This window comes from Lynx rufus, unplaced genomic scaffold, assembly GCF_022079265.1.
Source record: "Lynx rufus isolate CCGP_SWC_20201006 ecotype Redwood Valley unplaced genomic scaffold, mLynRuf1.p SCAF_5, whole genome shotgun sequence".
Lineage (NCBI taxonomy): Eukaryota > Metazoa > Chordata > Mammalia > Carnivora > Felidae > Lynx > Lynx rufus.
Window position 1 is genome coordinate 5,070,049 of NW_025814867.1, and position 27,344 is coordinate 5,097,392.

At 44.5% G+C, this 27,344-nt stretch overlaps 1 protein-coding gene across 2 annotated transcripts in view; it reads right to left on the reverse strand.

The window, feature by feature from the left end:
* Positions 1-27,344, reverse strand: part of TRANK1 (tetratricopeptide repeat and ankyrin repeat containing 1) — a 79,680-nt gene that overhangs the window by 38,669 nt on the left and 13,667 nt on the right. For both annotated transcript variants that reach the window (XM_047099187.1, XM_047099186.1), the window contains 4 exons: positions 25,468-25,602; positions 12,823-12,993; positions 3,677-3,838; positions 1,295-1,549 (listed from right to left, as the gene is read on the reverse strand). In XM_047099187.1, the coding sequence (XP_046955143.1) occupies positions 1,295-1,549; positions 3,677-3,838; positions 12,823-12,993; positions 25,468-25,602 (723 nt within the window). The remainder of the gene's footprint in view (positions 1-1,294; positions 1,550-3,676; positions 3,839-12,822; positions 12,994-25,467; positions 25,603-27,344) is intronic.

Sequence of the window (27,344 nt, forward strand, 5' to 3'; positions counted from 1 at the left end):
CCCCCAGAACCCGATTCCAGGGAGGCGCTCCCTAAGTGCTCGCTGACTCGGGCACAAAAGAGAAATCCCATGACGGCCACGGTCCAGGCAAAGGTAGCAGTAACGCTCTGCTCGAGGAAAGGGTTTAAAGACATTGAACTACGGGAGGCATTCTATCTACCTCCCAGAAAATGTGGGTACAGCCAACGCCTGCAGGCTTTGTGTGGCACTTTGAGAGCTGAGGACCAATGAACGGCCTTCCCCTTTAAACAGCCAAGCAAGCAGAAAACCACACAGCCACGGTGCTCTTCCAAGAACCCGCATACATGAACTCATTTTATGTTCAAAACAACCTAAGAATGGGGGGCTGTTATCATTCTCATTTTATAAAGGACATGAAGGCAGAAATAGCATGCCCCAAGCCACACAATCAGTAGTGGCATTAGTTGGGTGGGGGGAGGGGAGGAGAGGGGGGAAGAGGGGGAAGTGGGAGGAGGCTGGTGCTCCCAAATTAGTTTTAAAATAAACCCAATCCGGGCCACCTGGGTGGCTCAGTCGGTTGAGCGTCCGACTTCGGCTCCGGTCATGATCTCGCGGTTCATGGGTTCGAGCCCCGCCTCAGACTCTGTGCTGACAGCTCAGAGCCTGGGGCCTGCTTCGGATTCTGTGTCTCCCTCCCTCTCTGGCCCTTCCCCCGCTTGCACGCATGCTCTGTCTCTCTCTCTCTCTCTCTCAAAAATAAATAAAGTTGGAAGGAAGGAAGGAAGGAAGGAAGGAAGGAAGGAAGGAAGGAAGGAAGACCAACTCGACGGCTCACTCCAGACATACACTGAGCCACATACAGTGATTGTGCTGATTACAACGGCAGATGTTTCCACCCAGCAATTGTTTGGCCATTTCTTTAAAAACAAGCACCAAATCCCAGTCCACTGACTAGAAAGGAATGGCAGAGGTTGACAGGGATGCACACAGCATCCTGAGCGGAGGGAAGAGTCCGGCCGGCCATCGGAAGGAAAAGACTGCCGTGGGCCACACCCAGGGCCAAGGGCCCCTCCACGCACCCGAGGTTCCTCACACAAGGCAGAGGACAAGACAAGAAAGGTAAGTGGAATTCACGAAGACGCAGAGAGTTCCTACAGGCCAGCACCAACCGACAGGGCATTAACCGGGCCACTGTTGCAAACTGAGACGCTCCCGAAGAAGAGAATCGGGCAACATTTAGAGGAATCTCCAAAACCAAGTGAAAGCCCCGCGACCAGCGGTGGCCTGACATCCCAGGGGACAAGCCTCCAGTGCTCATCACGGGCCTTCTCACCTCCACTGTCGATGAGGCAGCCCAGGAGCTGCATCCTCCGAGGGTCCCAAGCGCTGAGGCGGGGGATGAGGGCGCAGAGGTCAAGGTCGGAGAAGTCGCAGCCCATGAGGAGGCAGTCGCCCAGGGGCGGCTCCCCATTTACCTTGCGGGTCAGCAGCAGAAGCACTTCAGGCCACTTCTGCTTCTCCAGCAAAAACTTGATGAAGGTGTTGGCGCAGTCACGGTTAATGTCACAGACCAGGTCAGGAGGAATTTCTTTGAAAAATAAGAATACACCACACGCCCCAAAAAAGGTGCATATGATTTCTGAACGCAAATACCGCTCAACACATTTAGGCATAATTAACAGGAATTTACCGGTCAGTGTTTGTAAGCACTGGGGAAAACAGAAACAAGCCATTCCTTTGAGCACACAACTCAGCCACTCATAAACATCAGTAGCAGCACCGGCCATGTGACCCTCTTGGGAGGGTTAGAAACACTCGAAGGAGGGTGGAGCCTGGCCCCGAAGGAGGGCAGAAAGATGACTGTGTCTTAGAAAAAGACGTAAGTCAGGCCATTCTTCAGAGGTTAGAAGGCAAGAGCCTGCCTTAAGTCTTGCATAATATTAAGACTTCTGCTTAAGGAACACTTCCTTCTGCTTAAGGAACACTGAAATGCAACGAGGCACTGAAGAATAATTACAACATCAACAGTTGCCGGCTGGGAGCGAGAGGATGGTTTAACCCTCAGTTCCTAATTTCACATCACGAGATGCCAAGTATTTCCATCTGATCTCTGATGTATTCCATCAGAGACAAGATAATGTTATCCCAGTTCATGACACTGGTATAGCCCACGGACGGGAAACTTCTAAAAGAGGTCCTCAGTAAGTAAATTGCCAGATTCAGCAAATAAAAACATAGGATGCCAGTTAAATCTTTCACGTACTATTTGGGACACACTTAAACTATATTCATTGTTTATCTAAAATTATAATTCAAGGCGCCAGGGTGACTCGGTAGGTTAAGCGTCCAACTTCTGCTCAGGTCATGATCTCACAGTTAGTTCGTGAGTTTCGAGCCCCGTGTCGGGTTCTGTGCTGACAGCTCAGACTGTCTCCATCTCTCTGCCCTTCCCCTGCTTGTGCGCACTCTCTCTCTCTCTCTCTAATATACAATAAAACATTAAAAAAATTTTTTAATTACAATTGAACTGGCATTCTGCAGTTTGGCAATCCTGGCAGTAAGAAAGCAGGGAGGAAGAGAAGAAGGGAAGAAATCAGGAGTCACCTAAATAAGAGCAATTTAATGTGCATTGCTGGTTTTTGCTTCCCACCTTTCTCGAAGATTTCTAAAACAAACACTCACTTTAATATTGAAAATCGTCATTTGAAAACGAGAAAAACAGGACCCTGGACGAGGTGCTCTACGCCCATCATCTCAGCAGGTAGGGACCCTAGCTAAAGCAGGGTTGCGGAAACTGAAGGTCCTGAGGTTAAATAATTGGTCCAAGGCCACAGATCAGGTAAGTGGTAGAGGTTAAGATTCAAATGCAAAACTCCAAGCCTGAAACACAAAGATCTGCTTCATACCCTGAAGGGCATTTTCCTTCCACTGGCTACTCCTTCCTGCATTCTCTGGAAAAGTAAGAAATCTCAGCCCTTTGGATGGTCCAAGTGAATGTGTTACAGCCCATACTGACTGCCAATTTTCAAAGTACTAACTGTCACCTACTTAGGGTTTCTAGAATCTTCCCTAGTTATCTAGAATGTGTCTCTGAAGTTCTTTTCTAGAACTTTCCTGATTTCCCCCTAATGAAAAAAATTACATTCAATTCTACAATAACTTTATATCCCAACATTAGCCACTATCTATAGAAGAGAGAAACATCTGTGGTATTTAAAAAATGATCATATATGTAAAAGTAACTGTTGCAGGATACATGATAAACCAGAAACAGAGGCTGATGCTGGGGATGGGATTTAGGGACTAAAGTTCAAGGTGCATGATCTAGACTTTGCACTGAATAATGTTCTGTGCTGTTGGAATGTTTTACATGTAGCTCATCACTTTTATTTTTTTTAATTAATTTTTTAAAGATATTAGGAAACAGGGGGAGCCTGGGTGGCTCAGTCAGTTAAGCATCTGACCTCGGCTCAGGTCACGATCTCTCGGTTTGTGGGTTCAAGCCCCCCGTCGGGCTCTGTGCTGACAGCTCAGAGCCTGGAGCCTGCTTCAGATTCTGTGTCTCCTTCTCTCTCGGCCCCTCCCCTGCTTATGCTGTGTCTCTCTCTGTCTCTCAAAAATAAATAAATGTTTAAAAAAATTTAAGGATACTAGAAAAGAGTTTTAGTGAGCATAAATCATCTTTGGCACAAGCGAATGTTGCGAGCAAAATTACCTTGCAGAGAAGAAAGGAGGCGTAAGAACCTTTGAATTACTTCTTGCTTCAGAAAGTTTTTATGCAGCAGCCGGTTTCCTGAGTTCATGTACTTGACCAGCTGCTCAGTGGCCTTCCGGAAAGTGTCGGTCTCACTAGTGGGTCCATCACCATTGGTCAGTCCTACAAAACAAGCAGACGATGCTTCTGAATACAGGGACCACAGCCGTGGCAGGTTGCAAAAACCACCCCAGTTCTCCACCCCTCCGTGTATGCCCGTGCTTTGCCAGATGACTTCGCATCACCTTCCATCACGAGGTGGAGCCTTTTCTCCTCCCCACCCTGGCATCTGGCCTGGCTTCTGGACTTGTAGAATGCAGTGGGTGTGATTTTGATGCTCGTTCTGAGGCGGGGTCTCAAGAGGCCTGGCTTAGTTCTATTTGCTCTCTTGAGACCCAGGCCTCTGCCATGGGAATAGGTCCAGTCTCGTCCTTGGGAGGACAAGAGACAGCGTAGAACAAAGAGGAATCAGTCCAGCTGTCCAAACTGAGGCTCCATAGACGTGAAAGGGCCTGGCCAAGACTGGCACGTCCACAGACACTTGGAGGAATTCAGTTAAAGCCAAGAGAACAGCCCAGCCTAAACTACTGACCTACAGGATCATGAGCGAAATAAACGCTGGTTGCGTCACGAGACTACATTTGGGGAGCGATGTGTCACGTGGCTATAGATAACTGACATAACAACAGTTCAGGGAAGTAAGACAGCAAGAGGAGGGCTTAGCACCACAGTAACATCCAACCATACCCCAGCCACCCGTGAGTCTTACTGGCAAGCAGGAAAAAGCCAAGAGGAAGGAGCCACCTCTCTGGCCAGAGAATGGAAGACAATACCCCCTTGGTTCCATTTACTTGAGAAAATCGCCATGATTAGAAAACCTCCGCGGAGACAATGTTGAAAAGGGCAAGTGTTTTATTTTGCTATCAGGTGATACACTCAGAAAGCGCTCGTGCTTACAACGGAATCTTACTGAGCACATAGGATGTGTGTTTTCACACCCAGTGGAAAGGGCCTGGCCCACGGCGTCAAGTGCCATCACATCGTGCAGAGACGAACGAATATTCAACGTCATGTTCTAATAGAGCAGGGACGCTTTAAAAGAGATGAACTATTTGAAAATGAGAAAAAGATTGAAAGCATCCTGTCTTCATCAGCTTCCCCAGCAGCAGGCCCCAAGTCAAGGATTTGTGCGCAAGCTGTTCATGAAGGAGGCGACCAGCGGAGAAATGGGGGAAGCAGATTAGGGGTCGGGGAGGAAGCCAGGTGGCCTTGCCTGAACCCACAGGGGAGCTCCAACGTGAGTACTCCAAACAGGTGTCCCCATGAGAAGTCAGGGAGACGGGCTTTCAAATGCTCACCTCACTGTGTCACTGGCTACAGGCTGCCCTGAGAGCGTGTAAATTCCCTAGCACTCCTGGTTTGAAGGAACACAAGCAAAACTGGCTCCATAAGCCGGTCTCCTTGAGAGCAAGCCTTGGGTGTTGGCTTCCCAAACTGAAGGCACAGCATGTCAGGGAGCACACAACAATGGTGAAAGGGACCCAGGATCCAAGCACAGTTCCAACATTACCTGCTGTGCCTTCTGACACACACCTGGATCCCCTTTCAACACATCAAGTCAGAGCACCAGAAACACACACACACACACACACACACACACACACACACACAGCAATACATACTGACATCGGGGCCAAACGCACTTTGACCTCTACTCAAGACACCTCCAGGTGCCAGACAGAAGCAAGACGCGCTTTAGCACCATCCTCCACAGAAAAAGAAATGGAAACCGCGTGGCCAAGGAAGAGCTACATCACCTCAGCCAGAGACCCAGGAAACGTGTATGTGGTGTAACACTGACTGACTAGCACCCCCAGATCGGCCCTCCCAAGTTCATCCTAAGATGCCAACGAACACACAGAAAACAGTGAAAATTCATAGAACAACATAACAGTGTTTCACAACAGTGAAATTCACAGAACAACAGGACCCTTGGAAAAGGAGCAACTTCCATCAGTCTCGTGTGCCCGACCTCACGCCATCAACAGCTTTTCTAGAACATCATTCTTCCACTAGGGAAATTAGTATAAAAGTCTTCTTGAAACTGAACAGAAATATACTAATCTTGACAATACAGGCAATTAGATGCGGTTGTATAATAAACGCATGGTTGTGTGGTTCTGAAGAGTCAAGCAGTGGGTCAGAGAAAATTCCACACGTCAGGAAAGAAACCAGAGAATGATATCAACAATGTAAAGGTGCGTAAAAGGGGGCGCCTGGGCAGTTCAGTCGACTAAGCGTCCGACTCTTGGTTTCGCTCAGGTCATGATCTCGTGGTCTGTGAGTTTGAGCCCCACATCTGGCTCCGTGCTGACAGTGCGGAACCTGCTTGGGACTCTCTCTCTCTGCCTCTCTGTCAGCTCGTGCTCTCTCTTTCTCTCTCTTTCCCTCTCAAAAATAAATAAGTAAACTTAAAAAATTGTTTAAAAAGACACATAAAAGGAAAAGTGCTAACACACTGATGATGGTATTTCTGGGCAGACACAGGCGACTTGCTTATTACTCTGAATCTGTTTTGTTCTAAATTTTCCATAAGCTTAATAAGAGACAAGAGAAACATCAGAATATAAAGTTGCTTATACATTATAATCACAGATTTTTTTTTAAGATGATTATGTAAGTGCTGAATAACAACAAAAAGACTGGATAAAATATGCCAAAGTATAATTACAATAAATGTTTGTTTTTACATAAAACTCTGTTTTTACAAATTTTCTACAATGATCAGGTTTACTAGATATATACATAAGCAGATTTAAAATTAAAAGTTGGGGGGGGCGCCTGGGTGGCTCGGTCGGTTAAGCGTCCGACTTCGGCTCAGGTCACGATATCACGGGCCCCACATCGGGCTCTGTGAGGACAGCTCAGAGCCTGCAGCCTACTTAGGATTCTGTGTCTCCCTCTCTCTCTGTCCTTCCCCCACTCATGCTCTGTTTCTCTCTGTCTCTTAAAAATAAATAAACATTTAAAAATTTTTGGAAAAAAATTAAATTAAATCAAAAGTTAGGACGAAAAGAGATCTTCTGGAGTTGCAATCGTGCTCAGAAGTGTTAGAACATAGAAACAAACCATTTGAGAAAGAGATTTCGTTTTTGCCTGAAATTCTTCTTTCAAGCTAAAAAAGGCAAAACTTGTTAAATTTTAGTACACACATTTTATCAATTTAAATTTATGTACTCATTTCACTTTTACAAAAGAAAAGAAAAATGTATAACCTTAAAAGCATGGAATAAGACTAAATGACCAAATCACAAACATTAATTTGGGGGGGGAGGGAGGTGAGTTTATGGAAAATTAATATTTTCTTGTTTTCCTTTTCTATACTTTGTGAAATTTTTAAAAAGAATACATTGCTTTTTTAATAAGGAAAACATATCAGGAACATCTTTTAGGTCGATTCCTGTATGTATGTGTGAAAATGGGGCACCATCTCGGTGCTGAGGGCTGGTAAGATGACAAACCAGGGCCTCTGAGCCCCAAGTTCTGTCTACGGGGGAAGCCCACACACACAGAAGAGAAGCTTCTCGTGTCCTCCGAGGGCTGTGCACAACACAACACAGCTGGCTCCCACTGGAGCCCTGGAGGGAAGGCCTCAGAGGCCTGGAATGGTCCTCATTCTAAGTGAATCAGATAGTACAAAATGAGGAAAATGAGGAAAATGAGGGCTCCGGTCCTGAGGAGAGAAGAGCGACGGCGGCCAGAGCGGTGGGCCTGCCGCCACCTGGTGGTGGCCGTGAGAGGCAGGGAAAGGCAGTTAAGAGTGTCCCTCGCCAAGGTTTCAGTTACACGGTCGACGGCCGACTGCAGTCCAGAAACAGACGGTGCTCCTGCTCACAAATCGGCAGAAGGTCCGTAGTACCCTAAGGCTCTGTCGCAGTGCCCACCTCAGACTCATGTCGCCTCATCAGGCAGGCATTTTATCGTCGCACATCATCACAAGTGTTTTGAGAGAACGAGAGAGACCACATTCACCTAGCCCTTCTTACAGTCTACATTGTTATAACGGTTCTATTTAATATGAGTTACTGTTTTCAATCTCCTGCTGGGCCCTGATTAAACTCTATCATAGGGATGTATGAATAGGAAAAAACATAGGACATCTGGGGTTCAGTACTGTCCACGGTTGCGGGCGTCCACGGGGAGTCTCGGGACGTGTCCCCTGCAGATGGGGCGGGGACTGCTGTATGTAACCCTGACTCTAGGACTAAAGCTTTGCTCCTCCAAATGGGCTCTAGCTGCCCCCCGGTAGTTTGCAAGAACTGCAAAATCTCAGGTCCTGCCCAGAACCTGCTGAATCAAAATCTGCATTTTAACAGCCTCCCAAATGGCTCCCATTAACATCAGAAGCTCTGGTTTAGAGAACAGCAGAAGTCTTCAGGAAGACCCTTTACTTCTCACCTAGGCGCAAAAGCCATCCTCTCCAAAGGCGTTGTCGCCATAATCATCAAAACGGGCGCAGAGACACCCAGGATGAGCCGAGGGTGAGAGCTTCTTTTACCCTACTCTGTACATTAGAATATTGTCCGTCCGCGTACGAAAAGCTAGGGTCTTGAAGGCGCTTTACTTGGGACCCCAGATGTAAAAAACAAAACGATTAAGTTCGTGGACTCAGGTCAGGAGCAAGGGTCCCCAACTCTCTAGCAGCACTCTTCCCAAAGATAGTGTGTTTGCATCCAGCCCGTTAATGTGTGAGGATGGGGAAGGATTAAAGTCCATAAAACCCTAATCTTTATGACTGGACAGCTACCTTTATGCCCATAGCCCTGGGCCCTCCCTCTGCCTGTCTTCTCAACTACTACGCTGGTGAGAAAGACCACGCTGGGGCTGAAGTCTAAAACTACACTGTCCACCACGATGGCCACTAACTTAATTAAGTAGAATTAAAATGCATTAAATAAAATGAAATTTCCAGTTCCTCTGTTGCGTGGGTCACACATTTCAAGTGCTCACTAGCCGTATGTGACCAGAGGCTATCACATGAGACAGAGCAGATATAGAACATTTACATCACTACAGAAAATTATATTGCATGGTACTCGTCTACAAAGATTCCCGGACCCCACCTTAGATGTTAGTGCAACTGGCAAAAATCTTAGAAATGAAATTTACGCACACCACTCTACACAGCCGTATTGATGCTCAATGATGTTCGATACAGACATCATATTCCAACGACTTCTACAAGGGTTCCACTGCTCGGAGTCTTTGGGAAATACACTACCAGAAGACTCCAACTCGCTAGCTCGTCTTGACAACTGTCATCCTCCTCTTCTCCAATTTCTATCTATCAGTTTCTTTTGCCTTTTTTGACTCAAGGTTTCCCTGTGGTCTTTCAACACTCTTCTACACGGCAAGAAAAAAATCGTGGTTGACGGTCCGGAAAACTTTAAAGTAATATCCAATAAGCTTACCAACATAGGCTGTAGGTTTCACGGCATCCACTGTCATCACAAACTACTCAGTGAGACAAATGGCAGGCTTGGAACAAGGCACATTCCTCTTGAATGTGCTTTTCTTCCCATGAGAGTATAATTGAATTCTAACAGGTAAGAAGGGAACTGGCTGCTATTCTACTGAATCTCTTCTCCCAGTTCCAAACCTAGGCCACAAATTTAGTTGGTGAAGGTGGACAGAGAGGAAAGGAGAACAAGACCCTGTCTCAGAAACTGAGATGCTTTTAGGATTAGCAGATATTCAAAGATTCTAGTCTACAAAAAAAAAAAAAAACTTGAAAAAATCAAAACTTTAAAAACTAAACAAAAATGAATGACTTAATGCTAACGTCTGTAGCCCTAAATATAGCATACATACACACATATACAGTATTCTAAGAATTAGGGTTAGAATTAATTGCAAACACAAAATTAAACATAAGTGAAAAATCTGCAAACAAATCAGCCATTTTCTACCATCAACAGGTGCTCCTTTTTTGTTGTTATTTTAAAACCTGGAAATTCACTGGCAAAGAAATCTGTTTGGTTAGTGTCAATTTCTCAAACAGTAGAAACCATCCCGAAGCTGAGATTACATACATAAACCTCTCAGGAAAGAATTTCACAATGATTTGTTAATTACACTACCTTACAGAAGAAATCACAAAACCATTTAAAAACTAAACATGAACAAACTGAGGGTGGATGGGGGTGGGAGGGCAGGTAGGAGAGAGGGGAAAATGGGTGATGGGCATTGAGCAGGGCACTTGTGGGGATGAGCACTGGGTGCTGTATGTAAGCCAATTTGACAATAAATTATATTTAAAAATAATAATAAATAAAAAATAAACATGATATGTCACAGCTTTAAAAGATCATTTATGGGGCGCCTGGGTGGCGCAGTCGGTTGAGCGTCCGACTTCAGCCAGGTCACGATCTCGCGGTCCGTGAGTTCGAGCCCCGCGTCGGGCTCTGGGCTGATGGCTCAGAGCCTGGAGCCTGTTTCCGATTCTGTGTCTCCCTCTCTCTCTGCCCCTCGCCCGTTCATGCTCTGTCTCTCTCTGTCCCAAAAATAAAAGATCATTTATGAGAAACAGAGGACTCTGCAAATACACTTCAGTCCCCTCATTCCCACGATCTCATGGAAACAACAGAAGATATTTTAAACAATTACATGAAAATAAAAACATAGGGCAATGAGGGGCACAGGGATATTAAATGAAAAGCAGTTTCTCCCCCAAATAAAACCTTCCGGACCCTGGCAATTGCGATGACCTCGCCTGTCCCACTGCCTTTGGTTCCAACACACACACCCAATGGGCTTCCTTCACCTTGTCACCTACTTACCCACTCCGGGGGGGGCAGTGTTTCCAGGGGAAACACATCCAGATAACTTCAGGAAACACACACTAACCATCTATTGAGGATTAGTCAGTCTAGTTCTTCATTCATGCACAAAAACCATCCAAAGATCAGAAGATAATTAAGGAAGAACAATAGCAGGGCACCGGGGGCGGGGCAGCGGGGCTCGGTTGGTTGAGTTTCCGACTTCGGCTCAGGTCACAATCTCAGGGGTTCGTGAGTTTGAGCCCCGCGTCGGGCTCTGCGCTGACAGCCTGGAGCCCGCTTCGGATTCTGTGTCTCCCTCTCTCTCTGCCCCTCCCCTGTTTGCACACTGTCTTTCTCTCTCAAAAATAAACATTAAAAAAATTTTTTGTTATTTAAAAAAAAAAGGAAGAGCAATAGCACAAAAGAGAAATAAGAAAATGAATCTACTAACCGCCAAAGAAACAAATAATTCAGAGAAGAGAGGAGGACGTTCTTTTAGGAAAGAAATTCTTGATATTCTTTTTTTTTTTTTAATGCTTATTTGCTTTTAAGAGGGGCAGTGGGGGGGGAGAGAGAGAGAGAGGGCAGTGGGGGGGGGGGAGAGAGAGAGAGAGAGAGGATCTAAAGCGGGCTCTGCAATGACAGCAGAGAGCCTGACACGAGGCTCGAACTCACGAACTGCAAGATCATAACCTGAGCCAAAGTCAGATGCTTCACCAACTGAGCCACACAGACGCCCTGAAATTTGCAATATTCTCAAATGCCATTCAAGAACAGACGCGAATGCGGAACAAGCACGAGCTGCCATAGATAAGAAAGAATCAGAGAACAAGAGTTCCTAGAAATTAAAACTGAGTTTCCAAATTAAAATATGCAAAGAGCGAGCTGAGTTATAAAAGAAACGCTGGAGACCAAGTTAAAGATCTGGGAAGAAAAAGCACCTAGAAAACATTTGGGAAAAATAGAGAGACGTGTTATAAATTCAGGAAGCGCAGCCATTTAATGGTAGCACCAAAAAGGCATCGGAGGGGAACCAAATAATAAAAGATAAATTTCCCTGGGCTAAAAAAAGCTAGATTGAAAGGGGCCAACAAGAGCCAAGCGGAAAGAACGAAAAAGGACCCACACCTAGAAATATCCCAGGGACATTTCAAAACTCGAAGGACAGAGAAAGTCCTAGATGGGAAAGTAAACGAGACTGACATCAGATTTCTAATCAGTAGCAAATGGAAGCTAGAAGACAATGACAGTTTCCCCAAAGTTGGGAGGAACAAGGTTTTACAGAATATTCTATCAATCTAAGACCCCACGCACTGACGGACACACCAGAAACAGCTGCCCGCAAATCGACATGCCACATGTGAAACACACTCCGATTTTAAAGACGTTAAAATGTGGGGGGAAACTGCAATTTAGAATCGACAAAACACAATACCTATGTTCAAGAAAACACTGCCTATACTCAACCAATGTAAGGACAACATAAAGACATTTTCAAAAAACTCCATGAGTCTACTATCCATGTCTCTCCTCCAGGAAAAATACACACATCCACACAATAATGTATATGTTTTGTTAAACCGGGATGCTTAAATAGTATCACAATTAAAGAGCAAAGTTTTCGGGACATTTGGTGATTCTTTTCTACGGCTTCAGCTAGGCTTATGTTCAGTTGCAGAACATAATTTACATAATCATTTACATAATCACACTACCATGTAAATGCCATTTACTAGAATTCCATTTCTAGAATTCATCTGTGGATGAAGCACAGAAAACTCAGAGGTAAGGAGCAGAATGTAAACGACGACACACATAACATTACTAGGCAAAATACAACAATTAGAGCTAACTTGTTGCATTTCATTGGATACAGCAGCCAGTCAATAGATGCTGTCCCATATTGATAAACCATATGTGTTTAAGAGATACGAATATATTTTAAACTGTTGGCTGTAGTTGCTTCTGGGGAGTAGGCTTCATTTTGTTATCTCCTGTTTTGCATGATTTTTTTTTTTACTGTGTGCATGCATGGAAAAAAAAAGTCACCTATACCGCCCAAAGGCGGACCTAGCAAAGTTACCAGAATGTCACAGACACTCTGTAAGGAAGAGTTGTCTTACTGTATCTTTCCAAACAGGCAAACAAGTTTTCCAAAGTTGAGGGGTCTCACCTCCATCATCATATACTAAGAAAGTATAAAGTGATTTGCATCTAATATCACAGACCCAGTTTTAGCACCTCCCCCCCCCCCCTCCAAAAAAGTTATTTCACCGGAAGCTGTACCTGATAGGTCCTTGGAACATGTGGCCAGCTTTTCCAAGTGACTGTTGATTTTCTCGATGGCTTTGAAGTTCTTATTCCTCTTCAGGACGTCCATGGCAGACCGGGACTGTCGATCCAGCAAGGTGGGGTCTGCCCCAAAGCTCAGGAGCATCTGTACGTCCTCTGTTTGTGCTAGAGCAGGCCAAAACGACAACAGGGGATTGTCGAGGTTCCTTCTATAAGGAGACGTCCCCATGAAGGCTCTTCCTCCCAGTTCCCTGCCCAAGCAGCCTGGGGCAAGGAGACCAAGGTCCCTCTGCTTCTAGAATCTTAACTGCTGGCCTTGGGCAATCCACCCAAGTCCCAGAAGTCCTGTGTGGAGTGGGTAGGACAATAGCTTTTAAGAGGTTCAGAAGTGCTCTCCTCTCTACCTTTCTCCCCTCTCCTTGGCAACACGCAAGGAGAGGGGGGATCTGGTTACTAAGCAACAGTTACAGCTGTAAGGATAACAGCAAGCTGTGACTTCAGATTTCTTTATTCCTTAGAGGGGAAACAGAATATTCTTCCAGAAAAAAAAAGGAAAAAAAAAAAAGCCTGTCTGGGGATAGAAGAAAGTGGCAATTGCTTTCGCATCAGGGTCTTTTTGTTGTCACTGTTTCCACCCTCCCAGTCCCAACCCTCTGGCTGCCAGCTCCATTCGCTGCTTTGACATATCTATTTGCCGAGCACCAAGGTGCCTCTGTGATCACAGACGCAACAGGTTTCCGAATGGAACGGGTGTAGCCCTGGGGGTACAAAGACTTATGTGGGCACAGAGAGTTAAGCAAATCAACGCCTGATCCCCAACTTCCAAGCCCATGTTTTCCTAAAATTCACCGCCTTGACAAGGCACCTATCCAAGGCATCGTCCTGTTCACGGAGCCCCCTTTTCCCATGTCCCCAGTCACAACTGCCCTTCTCCCATTCACAAAAATGAGACAAAATTACAAAGTCAAACGTCTTACCCATCAAGGATCTCACTGGGGCAGGCAGAATTCTAAGATAGCCCCCAACTGCCCAGCTGCACTGGCACAATCGATCAGCACACAGTTTGTGGGTTTGAGCCCCGCATGGGGCTCTGTGCTGACAGCTCGGAGCCTGGAGCCTGCTTCGGGTTCTGGGCCTCCCTCTCTCTCTGCCCCTCCTCCACTTGTGCTCTGTCTCTCTCTCAAAAATGAATAAATGTAATGGGGCGCCTGGGTGGCTCAGTGGATTAAGCGTCCGACTTCGGCTCAGGTCATGATCTCGCGGTCCGGGAGTTCAAGCCCCGTGTCGGGCTCTGTGCTGACAGCTCAGAGCCTGGAGCTTGCTTCGGGTTCTGTATCCCTCTTTCTCTGCCCCTCCCCTGCTCACATTCTGTCTCTCTCTCTCTCTCTCTCTCTCTCAAAAATAAACAAACATCAGGGGTGCCTGGGTGGCTCAGTCGGTTGAGCATCCGACTTCAGCTCAGGTCATGATCTCACGGTCCGGGAGTTCGAGCCCCGCATCGGGCTCCGTGCTGACAGCTTGGAGCCTGGAGCCTGCTTCGGATTCTGTGTCTCCCTCTCTGCCCCTCCCCTGCTTACTCTCTGTCTCTGTCTCTGTCTCTCTCTTGAAAATAAACAAACATTTAAAAAATTTTTAAACGTCAAAACGTGATGAGACTTCGCACAGGTAATCAAGGCCCCAAAGCACTTGACCTGAAGACATGGAGATTATCCTGACCTAACCGCCTGAACCACATAAAGGTCAAAGGTATACAGGTCAGGAAGAGGGTAAAGAATTAAAATACGAGAGGGGTGTGATGCACAAAAGAAATTCTCCCCTGCTGGCTTTGAAGAGGTGGGGGTGCACATGACAAAGAACGTGTGGGGCCTGTAGAAGCTGACGCAGCCTCTGGCTGCCAGCCAGCAAGGGAACGAGAACCTCAGTCCTACAACCGCAGGGCACCGGCTTCTGCCACCACCGTGTGACCCCGAAAGAGGGCCCGGAATTCCAGATGAGAACAAAGCCCCGGCAGTACCTTGACACCAGCCTCAGGGGACACCGAGTAGAAAACTCAGTCACGTCATATCAGATGACTGTCCTACAGAACTGAGCTGTTTTGAGCCACTACATTTACAGGGATCTGCTACACAGCCTAGAGAACTAACCGCGAATTCGTGTACTGCCCCAAGGAGGTGAAAATTCCTGGCCCGCAGAGTATCAACAGAAGGGAGAAGCAGGTGACCGCCAGGTGACTCTTTTCGAAGGACCTACAGGCTACCCCCTCTTCCTGTCCTCCGAAATTATTATTTTTCTCTGTAATAATTAGTTACAGAAGATTTTAATAGAGTGCTGTGGCTTTGATGATATCTGGAGTAGCAATTTTGTAATAATTAAATCTAGAAAAGAGACTAACTCTAGAGTTTTAAATCACAAGAAAAAAAATTTTTTTTTTTTTTAATCTAAAGCCATATAAGTATTTTTGTTCCAGAAGAAGATCACTGGACGGCTGATGAGACTTTCAGGCATAAATTATATTAGGGTAAACTTCTCTCTGAAAAGTAAACGAGAGATATGATCCCCCCAAAAAATGAATGAACAATTTGATATTTTTGGCTGCTAAAGAGCTGGTCCATAATTTTTTACACAGATGTTAGAGGACATCAAAATTGCTGTAGCACTTATATTCTAGTATATGCAAATGAAAGAGAGAGAGAGAATAGGTATATTTTAAAATATCTGTGTACACAATTCTGAAAATTACCTTTTCTTACACATTTTTGACTCGCAGATAAAAAATTCTAGATGTCAACATGAAAACATGTAAAGTGCATAGGTTTTCAAGTCTTGAAGGAGATAAAGAGGCAAAATTTGAAGACACACTAAGCTTTTTTTTTTTTACTTGACTAGCACCCGTTACCCTTTTTCCTGATAACAAGAGCCCAGTTTTCCTTTGAGAAGCACCTTTTCCAGCCTACCTGACTTGATGTGAGTGAACACCAGACAGACACACATTCTACCACCATGACATCCTCCACAACGGCCGCAGCCCCGGCGTCGGCCGGGGCCCCAGCTCCGACCCCAACCAACCCCAGCCCCAGCCCCAGATCCAGGGGCAAACACCTGATCGGGGTCTGGACAATCAGATCATTCCATCCCGGAGCTCTGCCCCAGCCCCAGCTCCGGGGAAAACGCTTCACCAAGAACTAGCCAATAAGATCATCCCATCCTTCTGGCTCTACTGATTGGTTCATGGAGGACATGTGACCAACGTCAAGTCACCAGGACTCCTTCCTAGGACTTGAGCTGAAATACTGAGTGGAGGTATCCTCTCTGGCTGCGATTGACAAATAGGCATAAGATAAACTTAATATCCGGTGGCTTCACCTGAAAGAGAGCCTGCCTAAGAAGGAACCTAACACAGAAGAAAGCAGAGCTGAGAGGTAGAAAGATTCGTGAAAACACCTTTGGAGTACCTGGACCCAACTCTGGACTCTTGAGTCACATGAGCCAATAAATCCCGTTTCTTGCCAAAGCCAGTTGGAGCGTCTGCAGCTTATAACCAAGTCCAGTGCAACTACTCCTGGCCTGGCTTGATGTCAGTTGTAGGAGATGACCGTTTCTAGGCTTTGGGTCCTGCTGCTGCCGGGCTCTGGTAATTCCCTGAGACTGTACTCCTGGGCCTCCAAACCACATTGATCCAGAGCCAAGAAGACCGTAGTAACAGCCGCCACCCACCAAAATGCCGACAGAACTGATGATTTCAGAGGCTCGATGATGCTGCAATTATTTTAAATGGTGAATTTGGAATTCAGGCCACATTAAAGTCGCTGGAGAGCTCCTGAGTCTCCATGTATCAAAAAAGTATTAAAAGTGGAGATAACTCATACACTGTTGGGGCAACCTTTCTGGGGTTCAGATTAGCAATAGCTTTCAAAAGCCAGATACATACCAATATGCTAACATCCTAAAGTTGCACGTATGTTTTTATTTATACATTCATAGAATATTTGTAGGAAAAAATCATAAGATATTGGTAACATGGGTTTCTAAGGCTAAAGGACAAAGACTCTCAATACTTTTTGTATCTTTTGAGTTGTGAATGTAATCTATTTAAAATTTAAATAAAATGAGAGTCATCCAAATAAATAAAATGTACAATTCTTTGAACAAACAATCCCTCAACTAGGAGATAATCCTACAGATACATTCCCACCAGTGCACAAAGATGTATGTAGGAAAATATTCTCTGAGCTTTATTTTCGGTAGCAAAATAACTGAAAACCATTTACACACCTATCAGTGAAGTATAGCCATGTCAGAAAAAACTGTGAGCTGTTAAAAAAAAAAAAATGATGGGGCGCCTGGGTGGCTCGGTCGGTTAAGCATCCGACTTCGGCTCAGGTCATGATCTCACGGCCCGTGAGTTCGAGCCCCGCGTCGGGCTCTGTGTTGACAGCTCGGAGCCTGGAGCCTGTTTCAGATTCTGTGTCTCCCTCTCTCTCTGCCCCTCCCCTGTTCATGCTCTATCTCTCTCGGTCTCAAAAATAAATAAACGTTGAAAAAAAAAATAAAAAAAAAATGAAATAGCTATGCAGTTACTATTAGGGGAAAATGGCCAAGATTATTGTTCGGGGAAAAAGCAAGTTACTCAATAAAATGTAGAGTATGCCCACATTCATATTTAAAGCAGGAAAATAAAAATTGGATACACACACACACACGCACATGCACACACGGGTACACACATGTATATATCCCGGCAAGACTCACGAAAAAAATGCTTGGTAGCTGACTCTGTGAAAGAGAATTTACTTTTGATCACGTATCTTTTTTAAATGTTTGGATTTTTTTTTAACCAAGAGCATGCTTTTCAATTTTCTTTTTTGCTTTTAAAATATTTTTTAAATTTTTTTAAATGTTTATTTATTCTTGAAAGAGAGACAGAGTGTGAGTGGGAGAGAGGCAGAGAGACACAGAATCTGAAGCAGGCTCCAGGCTCTGAGCTATCCGCACAGAGTGCGGTGCAGGGCTCGAACTCACGAACCGTGAGATCATGACCTGAGCCGAAGTCGGCCGCCCAACCGACTGAGCCACCCGTGTGCCCATTAAAATATTTTTTGATTGAACATACCATAAAATTCATCCTTTTTAAAGCGTACAATTTAGTGGGTTTCTGTGTATTTATGAAGTTGCGTAACCATCACCACTATCCAGTTCCAAAACATTTCATCCCCCCAAAAAGAAACCTTATATGCATTAGCAGTCACTCCATATTTCCCCTGTCCCACCCCCAGGGGCAATGTGGAATCTGATTCTGTCTCTAGGGATTTCCTTATTCCAGACATTTCATATAAATGCGATCGTGCAGTATGTGGTCTTTTGTGTCTGGTTTCTTTTACTCAGCATAATGTTTCTTTTTTTTTTTTTAATGTTTATTTCTTTCTGAGACAGAGAGAGACAGAGCATGAGAGGGGGAGGGGCAGAGAGAGAGGGAGACAGAATCTGAAACAGGCTCCAGGCTCTGAGCTGTCAGCCCAGAGCCCGATGCGGGGCTCGAACTCAGCATAATGTTTCAAGGTTCATCCATGTTGTAGCATGTATCAATATTTCCTTCTTTTTTATGGCTGAATAATATTGCATTGTATGGATGTACTGCCTTTTTTTGTCCATTCAGCAATTGATGGAGATTTGGGCTGCCTGCACTATTTTGGCTCTTATCCCATAAGGCTGCTATAAACCTTCACGGGCAAGTTTTTGTTGGAATACGTTTTCATTTCCATGAGGCATATACCTAGGGGTAACATTGCCAGATCATATGGTGAGGTGAGTACTGCCAGACTTTTTTGCAAAGCAGGTGCGCCATTTTTTATTCCCAATTTTTCCACATCCTCGTCAATAAGTTCCTGTCATCTTTTTGTATCTCAGCCATCTTGGTGTGAAGTGTACTTTTAATTTTTAAACCAGTTTTGGAAAGGTGATTCAAAGAAGCCTCTATGAACAGGCAAAGAGCCTAGTAGACCAGGAGAGAAAGTTCAGAATTAGTGGCATCTCAAATCCCTGAGGTCTTGCACACTTTAAAAATAAATGATGCTGAAAAATAAATAAAATAAGTAAATAATGCTGAGACAAATAAGTGGACATCTGGAAAATGGTAAAATTAGATCTTTGCATGAAACTCCAATGGACCAAGGATCTAAATGTCAAAAAGGAAACCAGGCACCTGGCTGGCTCAGTCAGTTAAGCATCTGACTCTTGATTTCAGCTCAGGTCATGATTTCATGGTCGTGGGATTGAGCCTCGCGTTGTGCTCCATGCTAAGAGTGTGGATTCTCTCTCCCTCTCATTCTGACCTTCCCCCACTCATGCTCTCTCTCTCAAATAAATAGAAAAAAAACTTAAAAAAAAAATAAAGAGACCATACAGGTACTAGAAAAAAACAGAAGTCTTTAACTTTGATGCAGGTAAAGATTTTCTAACTCTGACGCCAAATACAGAAGCAATAAATTAATAGATCAATAAATTTGACTACATAAAAAGAATCAAATTTGCATGACAAAAAAGAAGGCAGAAGACAACTGAAAAACTGGGAGAAAAAAATTCGTAACTTATACCATAGACAAAGAGATAATGAACAAAGAATTCTTAAAAATTGAGGGCAAAAGACCAAAAATTCTATGGAAAAAGGGGAAACAGACATGAACATGTAACTCACCAAAAAAAAAAGTATGTGTGTGTATATATGTGTGTGTGTGTGTGTGTGTGTGTGTGTGTATAAATGGTTCTCAAATGTATTTTTCAACATCCAAAGTCATACATGATTAGAAGGTAAACAACCTTGAGATACCAATTTTTACCTCTCAGACCAGAAGAAATTTAGAAATCCGACAACAAATTCTGTTGGTGAATCTGTGGGGAAAGATGCATACATGGCAGGTAGTTGTGCAAATTGACACAGTCCTTCCAGATGGAAATCTGACGATATCTAACAGAACTAAATATGATATGGGGTGACCTGCAGGACATAACTGTTAATGGAAAAAAAAAAGCCAGGTGCCAAACAGTGTCTGTAGAAGGGGACCCTCCATGTAAAAAAGGAGATGTAAGAAAATACACGTGTATCTGCCCATCACTGCAAAGGGAATCCAGAAAAAATAGGCCTGATATAAAAGAAACTGATCGCTTACAGGGAGCGGATGGGAGAGGGGCAGAAAGAAGGGGGGAATTGGGAACTGAGGGTGTCAAGAGAGGAGGAGGAAAGGACCCTTCTCTGAGTATATCTTTTTGTAAAGTTCAGACTCCTAGAACCATAATAATGTTTCACATATGTGCCTTTCACATACCAAAACGTAAACAAAACCAATCAGGACATGAGAAGAACCCGAAAATGAAATGCAAACACTGAAAAAATAATCCTCAGGGTACTACAAATGAGCAGCATACCTACAGTGAATAGGGTGGGGAGGAAAAGAACTTACTATCTTGACTGGATGCCGTAAAGTTGAAGACAAAAAGAACTGAACACAGACGAACATAAAATGAACATAAAACAAACATAAATCTAGTTAGTGGATGTGTTTCTCAAAGAGGCATGGGATAGCAGGTCTGAAACTCATAAAAGTGAGCACATAAGTAAATATATTGTAGAAGAGAGCGGTCACAAATTTTAAAAGGCTAAATGACCATGGTGTTGGTCTGCAATCAGAGGTATGATAGGGCTCGTCAAAGCAACACAGAAGCCAATCTGAAGGAAAGAGTGCCTCATGGCCACAGCTGGAACAACTTGGGCAACAAAATAAATAATGATAGTATTAGATTTTATCCCATAGAATAAATATCCATGAGTCAATATTAAAATACACATACATACATACATATATCGAAGGGATAGCTCTTCATTGCAACACAATCCCAAGTAATGTAGAAGAAAAGAAGAAAATTAAAAATCAACATTAACCAAAGGTCACAGTAATAGTTGGTGCTGATAAGATCCACCAATGGATACTAAAATTAGTGTGCAAAAGTTTAAAGGGAAACAGTATTTGCATAGATGGTATTTGGAGAGTTCACATTATCTCCTACAAGGTATTTAACAACTGTGAAAGGAAAGATGGTAACTTCACAATGGAGAAGTCCCACAGATCACAACTTAACCAGCCAATCAAGGCTAACGTCACAGGACATATTGCCATCACGAACTCCTGGATATAATGCTGAGAAGAACACAAAATTATTTCTGTAGAATTCTTACCAAAAATGCCTGACTTTATTCCAATGATGAGAAAGCATCAAACAAACTCAAACTGATAGACCATCTACAAAACGACTGACCAGTACTCCTCAAAAGGGTCAAGGTAACAGAAGCCCGAGGAACTGTCAAAGACTGGAGGATACTAGGGAGCCCCGACAAGGAAGTGAGGTACAGGTCTCCGAACGGAAAAAGGTCATTCATGAAAACAGGGGTGAAATTTGCATGACGTCTGCGTATGTCGATAGCATTCTGTCAAAATTAACTTCTTGATTTTGATGATCAAACTCTGACACGTGACATGCTAAGATTAAGGGAAGCTGGGGGAGGGTATACAGAAACTCTCTGAACTATTTTTGCCTCTTTTCTGTATGTCTAAAATTAGTTGAAACTGAAGACTTAAAAAAAAAAAGCTTCTTTGATGAAAAAAGAGAAGCAATCCTGCAAGAGTAGTGAAGCCTCATTTGGCGATGCCCGGGGGACAGCCCACGTTTACACCTGCAAGGAGAAAGGAGCCTCTCTTTACTTCACGGGCTTATTCTCCCGTGTTGCAGAAAGTCCGGAAGGTCTCTGCCTTTGTAAGAAACAGTATAAAGTTGTGCCGTTCCATATGGCAGCCGTGAGGCACAGATGGCTACTGAGCACTTGAGACGAGGCTAGTCTGCACTGAGATGTGAGCGATCATATGCTGGATAGATGCGCTAAATAACATATACTGGATAGGCTAAGTATACTGGCCTATATATATATAGGCTATATATATTGGCTAAATACATAGGCTAAATATATATAAACATATATTGGATGGGCTAAATAACATCTACTGGATAGGCTAAGTATACTGGCTTATATATATATATAGGCTATATATATTGGCTAAATACATAGGCTAAATATGTATAAACATAGATTGGAAGGACTAAGTAACATCTATTGGATAGGCTAAGTATACTGGCCTATATATATATATAGGCTATATATATTGTCTAAATACATAGGCTAAATATATATAAACATATATTGGATGGGCTAAATAACATCTATTGGATAGGCTAAGTATACTGGCTTATATATATATATAGGCTATATATATTGGCTAAATACATAGGCTAAATATATATAAACATATATTGGATGGGCTAAATAACATCTATTGGATAGGCTAAGTATACTGGCTTATATATATATATAGGCTATATATATTGGCTAAATACATAGGCTAAATATATATAAACATATATTGGATGGGCTAAATAACATCTATTGGATAGGCTAAGTATACTGGCTTATATATATATATAGGCTATATATATTGGCTAAATACATAGGCTAAATATATATAAACATATATTGGATGGGCTAAATAACATCTATTGGATAGGCTAAGTATACTGGCTTATATATATATATAGGCTATATATATTGGCTAAATACATAGGCTAAATATATATAAACATATATTGGATGGGCTAAATAACATCTATTGGATAGGCTAAGTATACTGGCCTATATATATATAGGCTATATATATTGGCTAAATACATAGGCTAAATATGTATAAACATAGATTGGATGGGCTAAGTAACATCTATTGGATAGGCTAAGTATACTGCCCTATATATATATAGGCTATATATATTGGCTAAATACATAGGCTAAATATATATAAACATATATTGGATGGGCTAAATAACATCTATTGGATAGGCTAAGTATACTGGCCTATATATATATAGGCTATATATATTGGCTAAATACATAGGCTAAATATGTATAAACATAGATTGGAAGGGCTAAGTAACATCTATTGGATAACGCACATCGGATAGATGGGTTAAATAACATACATGACGAAAATTAGTTTCACTTATTTTGCCTTTACTTTTTCATATGACGACCAGAAAATTTAAAATTATATGTGGCTCTCATTATGCTTGTATTGGACAGTCCTTGTATAAGCCCCAGGAAAGGAAATGCTTGCCAAGTTATCAATGCAGAGAGTTGGCACCCGAGGCGCTCCATGCATGTAAAATACCCCACACTGTGCAAACCACCTGGATTTCAGGAGACTTGGAGCTGCGTTTCTTTGCAAACTGCAAAGTCCTGTCTGGAAATACTTCGGGGGGGGGGGCATTTTCAGAGTAGGGATGTGTAAGGAGAGCACAGTGATTGGAGACACAGACGTTAACCATAAATTACCAGGGTAATTATCATTAGCTGGAACCAGATCACCCTAGTCCACAAGGGCCAGTAGTCGAATGTCTAGAAATGCTACAAGATGGTTGATCAACATAGCCATTTAAACTTACGATAAATAGGTTACATTAAAAACAAAACTCGGGGCACCAAGTCTTGGTGTATTTACACCAAGAAAATTGGCAAACACCACAATTCAGGGCTTTTCCTTCTGAAGAACCCACTTGTCACACATTTGCCAGGATACCATTGCCTTTAAGAAGGTACTAAAATAGGCAGCGATCCTACATGGCGGAGAAGTAGGGGGATCCGAAGTTCCCTCGTCTCTCGAACACAGCAGTGTTGAGTCCAAAGGACTTTGAACTGCAAGACCCCGGGTAGCAACGTGACAGAGATGCCTCCAGGGACCTACCAGGACAAACTGGTGGGCCATAGGTGCGTGACTGCAAACTGGGAGAGATACAATGGGCGGCAGAGGAACAGAGGGGAGGGATCCCCTTCTGCAGAGAGACAAAGAGAAGAGAAAGGGAGGCTGGGGAAGCGTAGGACTGTATCTGGACAAGAGAAGAAGGTAGTAAAATACACAGGACACCAAAAAAGACAGTAACAAGTGCCGGCAAGGATTTAGAAAAATTAGAACTTTTGTGCGTTACTGGTGGGAAGTATAAAATGGTGTAGCCACTTTGGAAAACAGTCTGGCAGTCCCTGAAGGGATTCAACGTGGTTACCGTATGATCCGGCAATACCACTCCTAGGTATCTACCTAAGAAAAATGGAAATATATTCCAACACAAAAACACATACACAAACGTTCATAGCAGCATTATTCGTAATAGCCGAAGGGTGGAGACAAGACACGGGCCCATCCACTGATGAATGGGTAAATAAGATGTGGTTTACCTACACAACGGGATATTATTTGGCAATAATAAAGAATGAGGTCCTGATACATGCTACAAGGTGAACGTCGAGAGCATGCTCAGGGACAGAAGCCAGTCACGAGACTGTATGATTCCATTTGTATGATATTTCCAGAAGAGGGAAGTCTACGGGCACAGAAAGTAGGTTAGTGGTTGCTTAGGGCTGGAGAGGTAGGGAGAAATGGGAAATGACTGCTGATGGATCCGCGGTTTCTCTTGGAGACGATGAGAATGTTTTATAACTGATCGTGGTGATGGTTGCATAACACCGTGAATGTGCTAAAAACAGGGAATCGGACCCTTGAAACAGGTGAATTATATGGCATCTGAATTATATTTCAATAAAGCTCCAAACAGTATCTGTAGCACACCCTTTCTCCGTTTCCCCAGATGTGGGTTCCTGGGACGCAGTTCCGTGGGGATGACATCAGAGAAACAATCCTCGCTGGGCTTCCCTGGGACACGTTGAGGAAAAAAGACTACAAGTGCCCGGGACGTCCCCAACCAGAGCTGCGTCTAGTCCACAGGCATGTTTAATTTTGAGCAGACATTTTATAATCTTGAGTTGTCTAATTTTTTAAAAGTCCATCTTTCCAGGGGGCACCTGGGTGGCTCAGTCGGTTGAGCGTCCGACTTCGGCTCAGGTCATGATCTCACTGTTCATGGGTTCGAGTCCCGCATTGGGCTCTGTGCTGACAGCTCAGAGACTGGAGCCTGTTTCGGATTCTGTGTGTGTGTCTCTCTCTACCCCGCCTCCCCCTCGCTCATGCTCTGTCTCTCTCTGTCTCAAAAATAAATAAACATTAAAAAAGTACATTAAAAAAAAAAAAAAGAACCAACTTCATCCTTGCATGCACCAGCCTCACTCTTCCTCGTGGCCTGTCCGGCCTTGGCAGGTATAGAGGATGCAATCCCCGCGTTCGATTCTAAGTGGCCAGAAAGCAGGACCACTTCTGTGGTCTGGCTCGTTAGCGTAGATTTGGCATAAAATAAAGCGCTTATAGTAACTGTGTGATGAGGGAAGGAGCAGGGCAGCCAGAAGCCCATATCCCGGAGACATTCAACCCCACAGAAGCCATTGAAGCCGAAAGAGCATGGGGACCCCAGCCAATCTTCCTTCCCTTGACCCGCATCTTTCCTGCATATAGCCTGCCCTCCCAGTCATGCTTAGGTCGACATAAGGTTTAGCCCTCTTGAGCCCGTCCCAGGAGGAAAAGGGTAAAAACGTGTGGTCAGGCTCTCTAATGCCTGAGGTCATCCAGCCCACAGCACCCCCTCCAGCCTGGTGTCGCCACTTACGTTTGATGAGGTATCCTGGGTAGTGAGCCGCGGCAACGACGTGGAGAACGGTGCAACCATCCTCGTCCTTCTGGTTGATGCGGCCTTTCCACTCGGGCTTGTGGTCCATCAACCACCTGAAAAGATGGTTTTCCTCTGAAGGGAATTAAAATGAGTTCCTGATGTTATTTTCCACACACAGAAAATCAATCTGAAAGCACATCGACACGTACTGTCCTGAGGGAGCCAAATGGGGACTCCGACACATGTGTGCCACTCACCGCGAGAGTGGGAGACACAGAGTCTGTAAACTAAAAGGATGAGTTCTAACTTCAGCCAGATTTCCGAGCAGCAGAGCCCGAGACCAGGGTTCTTGTACGTGTGAGTTGTTGACGGGGAGCTCAGGAGAAAGAGCGTGAGGGACGCAGGGCGGGGCAGGCGAAGGAGGCGAGCAGAGATGTGGTCTCCCCTGAGTCGGCCTCAGCCTGACCCCACAGGGAGCTCTGCAGCGTGAGCTGCACCACGGTGTTGACCCACGAGGAGGCAGGGGCTAACCTTTGTGTCAGTCAGTCAAGAGCTCCAGAGCACCTCTAGGGAGGGGGTGTGGTGGGGGGGGGAGCGCCTCCAGAGAATGGGGGGCTGATTGGCCAAGAGCAGCTCTCTGGCCAAGGAGGCAGTTGTGGAACAGCAGGTGGGGATGGGGGCACTAGTCGTAAAGAGGCTCCAGGCAGGGCAACAGTGCCCGTGTCAGAAAGCAGGTCAGTATCCGAAAAGGTTACCCTATTCAATACTGTTAATAACACTGTTCATCAAGACTGTTAATATTTTTTAATGTTTACTTATTTCGAGAGAGAGTGCACGTACGTGAGCGCACATGCAAGCAGGGGAGGGGCAGAAAGAGAGGGAGAGAATCTCAAGCAGGCTCCGCGCTCAGCTGGGCGCCCGGTGCGGGGCTTGATCCCATGACTGTGAGATCATAACCTGAGCTGAAGTCAAGAGTCGGACGCTCAACTGACTGAGCCACCCAGGAGCCCCGATAGGACATGTAGTTAAAAGTTATTTTCCCAAGTTCCTTCCTTGAGCTCCTGGGATCAAGGAAAGCCACACACTTCTGCCAACTCTTTGAACACGGTTTGTCACCACATCAGAGTTTTCCTCTGAGAAACAAATCAGGGAAAACCTTGAACACTTGATCGTCTTGACACGTGCCTGTACCCATGGGAGCTAACATAAGGAGCAGACACAGTGGGGAATCATGACTTTCACAACCAGAGGCACACTTCTCTGGGTTCCAGATTCCTAGTTTAAAACTGGGAGGATTGGGGGCGCCCGGTTGGCTCCGTCGGTCGAGCGTCTGACGTTTGATTTCAGCTCAGGTCGTGATCCCACGGTCGTGGGATCGAGCCCAGAACTGGACTCCACACGGAGCGTGGAACCTGCTCAAGATTCTCTCTCTCTCCCACTCTGCCCTTCAAAAATCAAAAATAAAAATTAAAAAAACTGGGAGGATTGGACCAAATTGCTTTCAGTCAGACTTTACTTTTAAATGTTTAGGGGCGCCTGGGTGGCGCAGTCGGTTAAGCGTCCGACTTCAGCCGGGTCACGATCTCGCGGTCCGGGAGTTCGAGCCCCGCGTCGGGCTCTGGGCTGATGGCTCGGAGCCTGGAGCCTGTTTCCGATTCTGTGTCTCCCTCTCTCTCTGCCCCTCCCCCATTCATGCTCTGTCTCTCTCTGTCCCAAAAATAAATAAAACGTTGAAAAAAAAATTTTTAAATGTTTGATCCACAGTCCCTGCGTAAGAATAAACCATTTCATGGACTCCACAGTACATGAAATGGAAATCTGGTTAAAGGAAAGTGGGGGCCCAGGTCTTGAAGGCCCTGCCCACCCCCCTCACT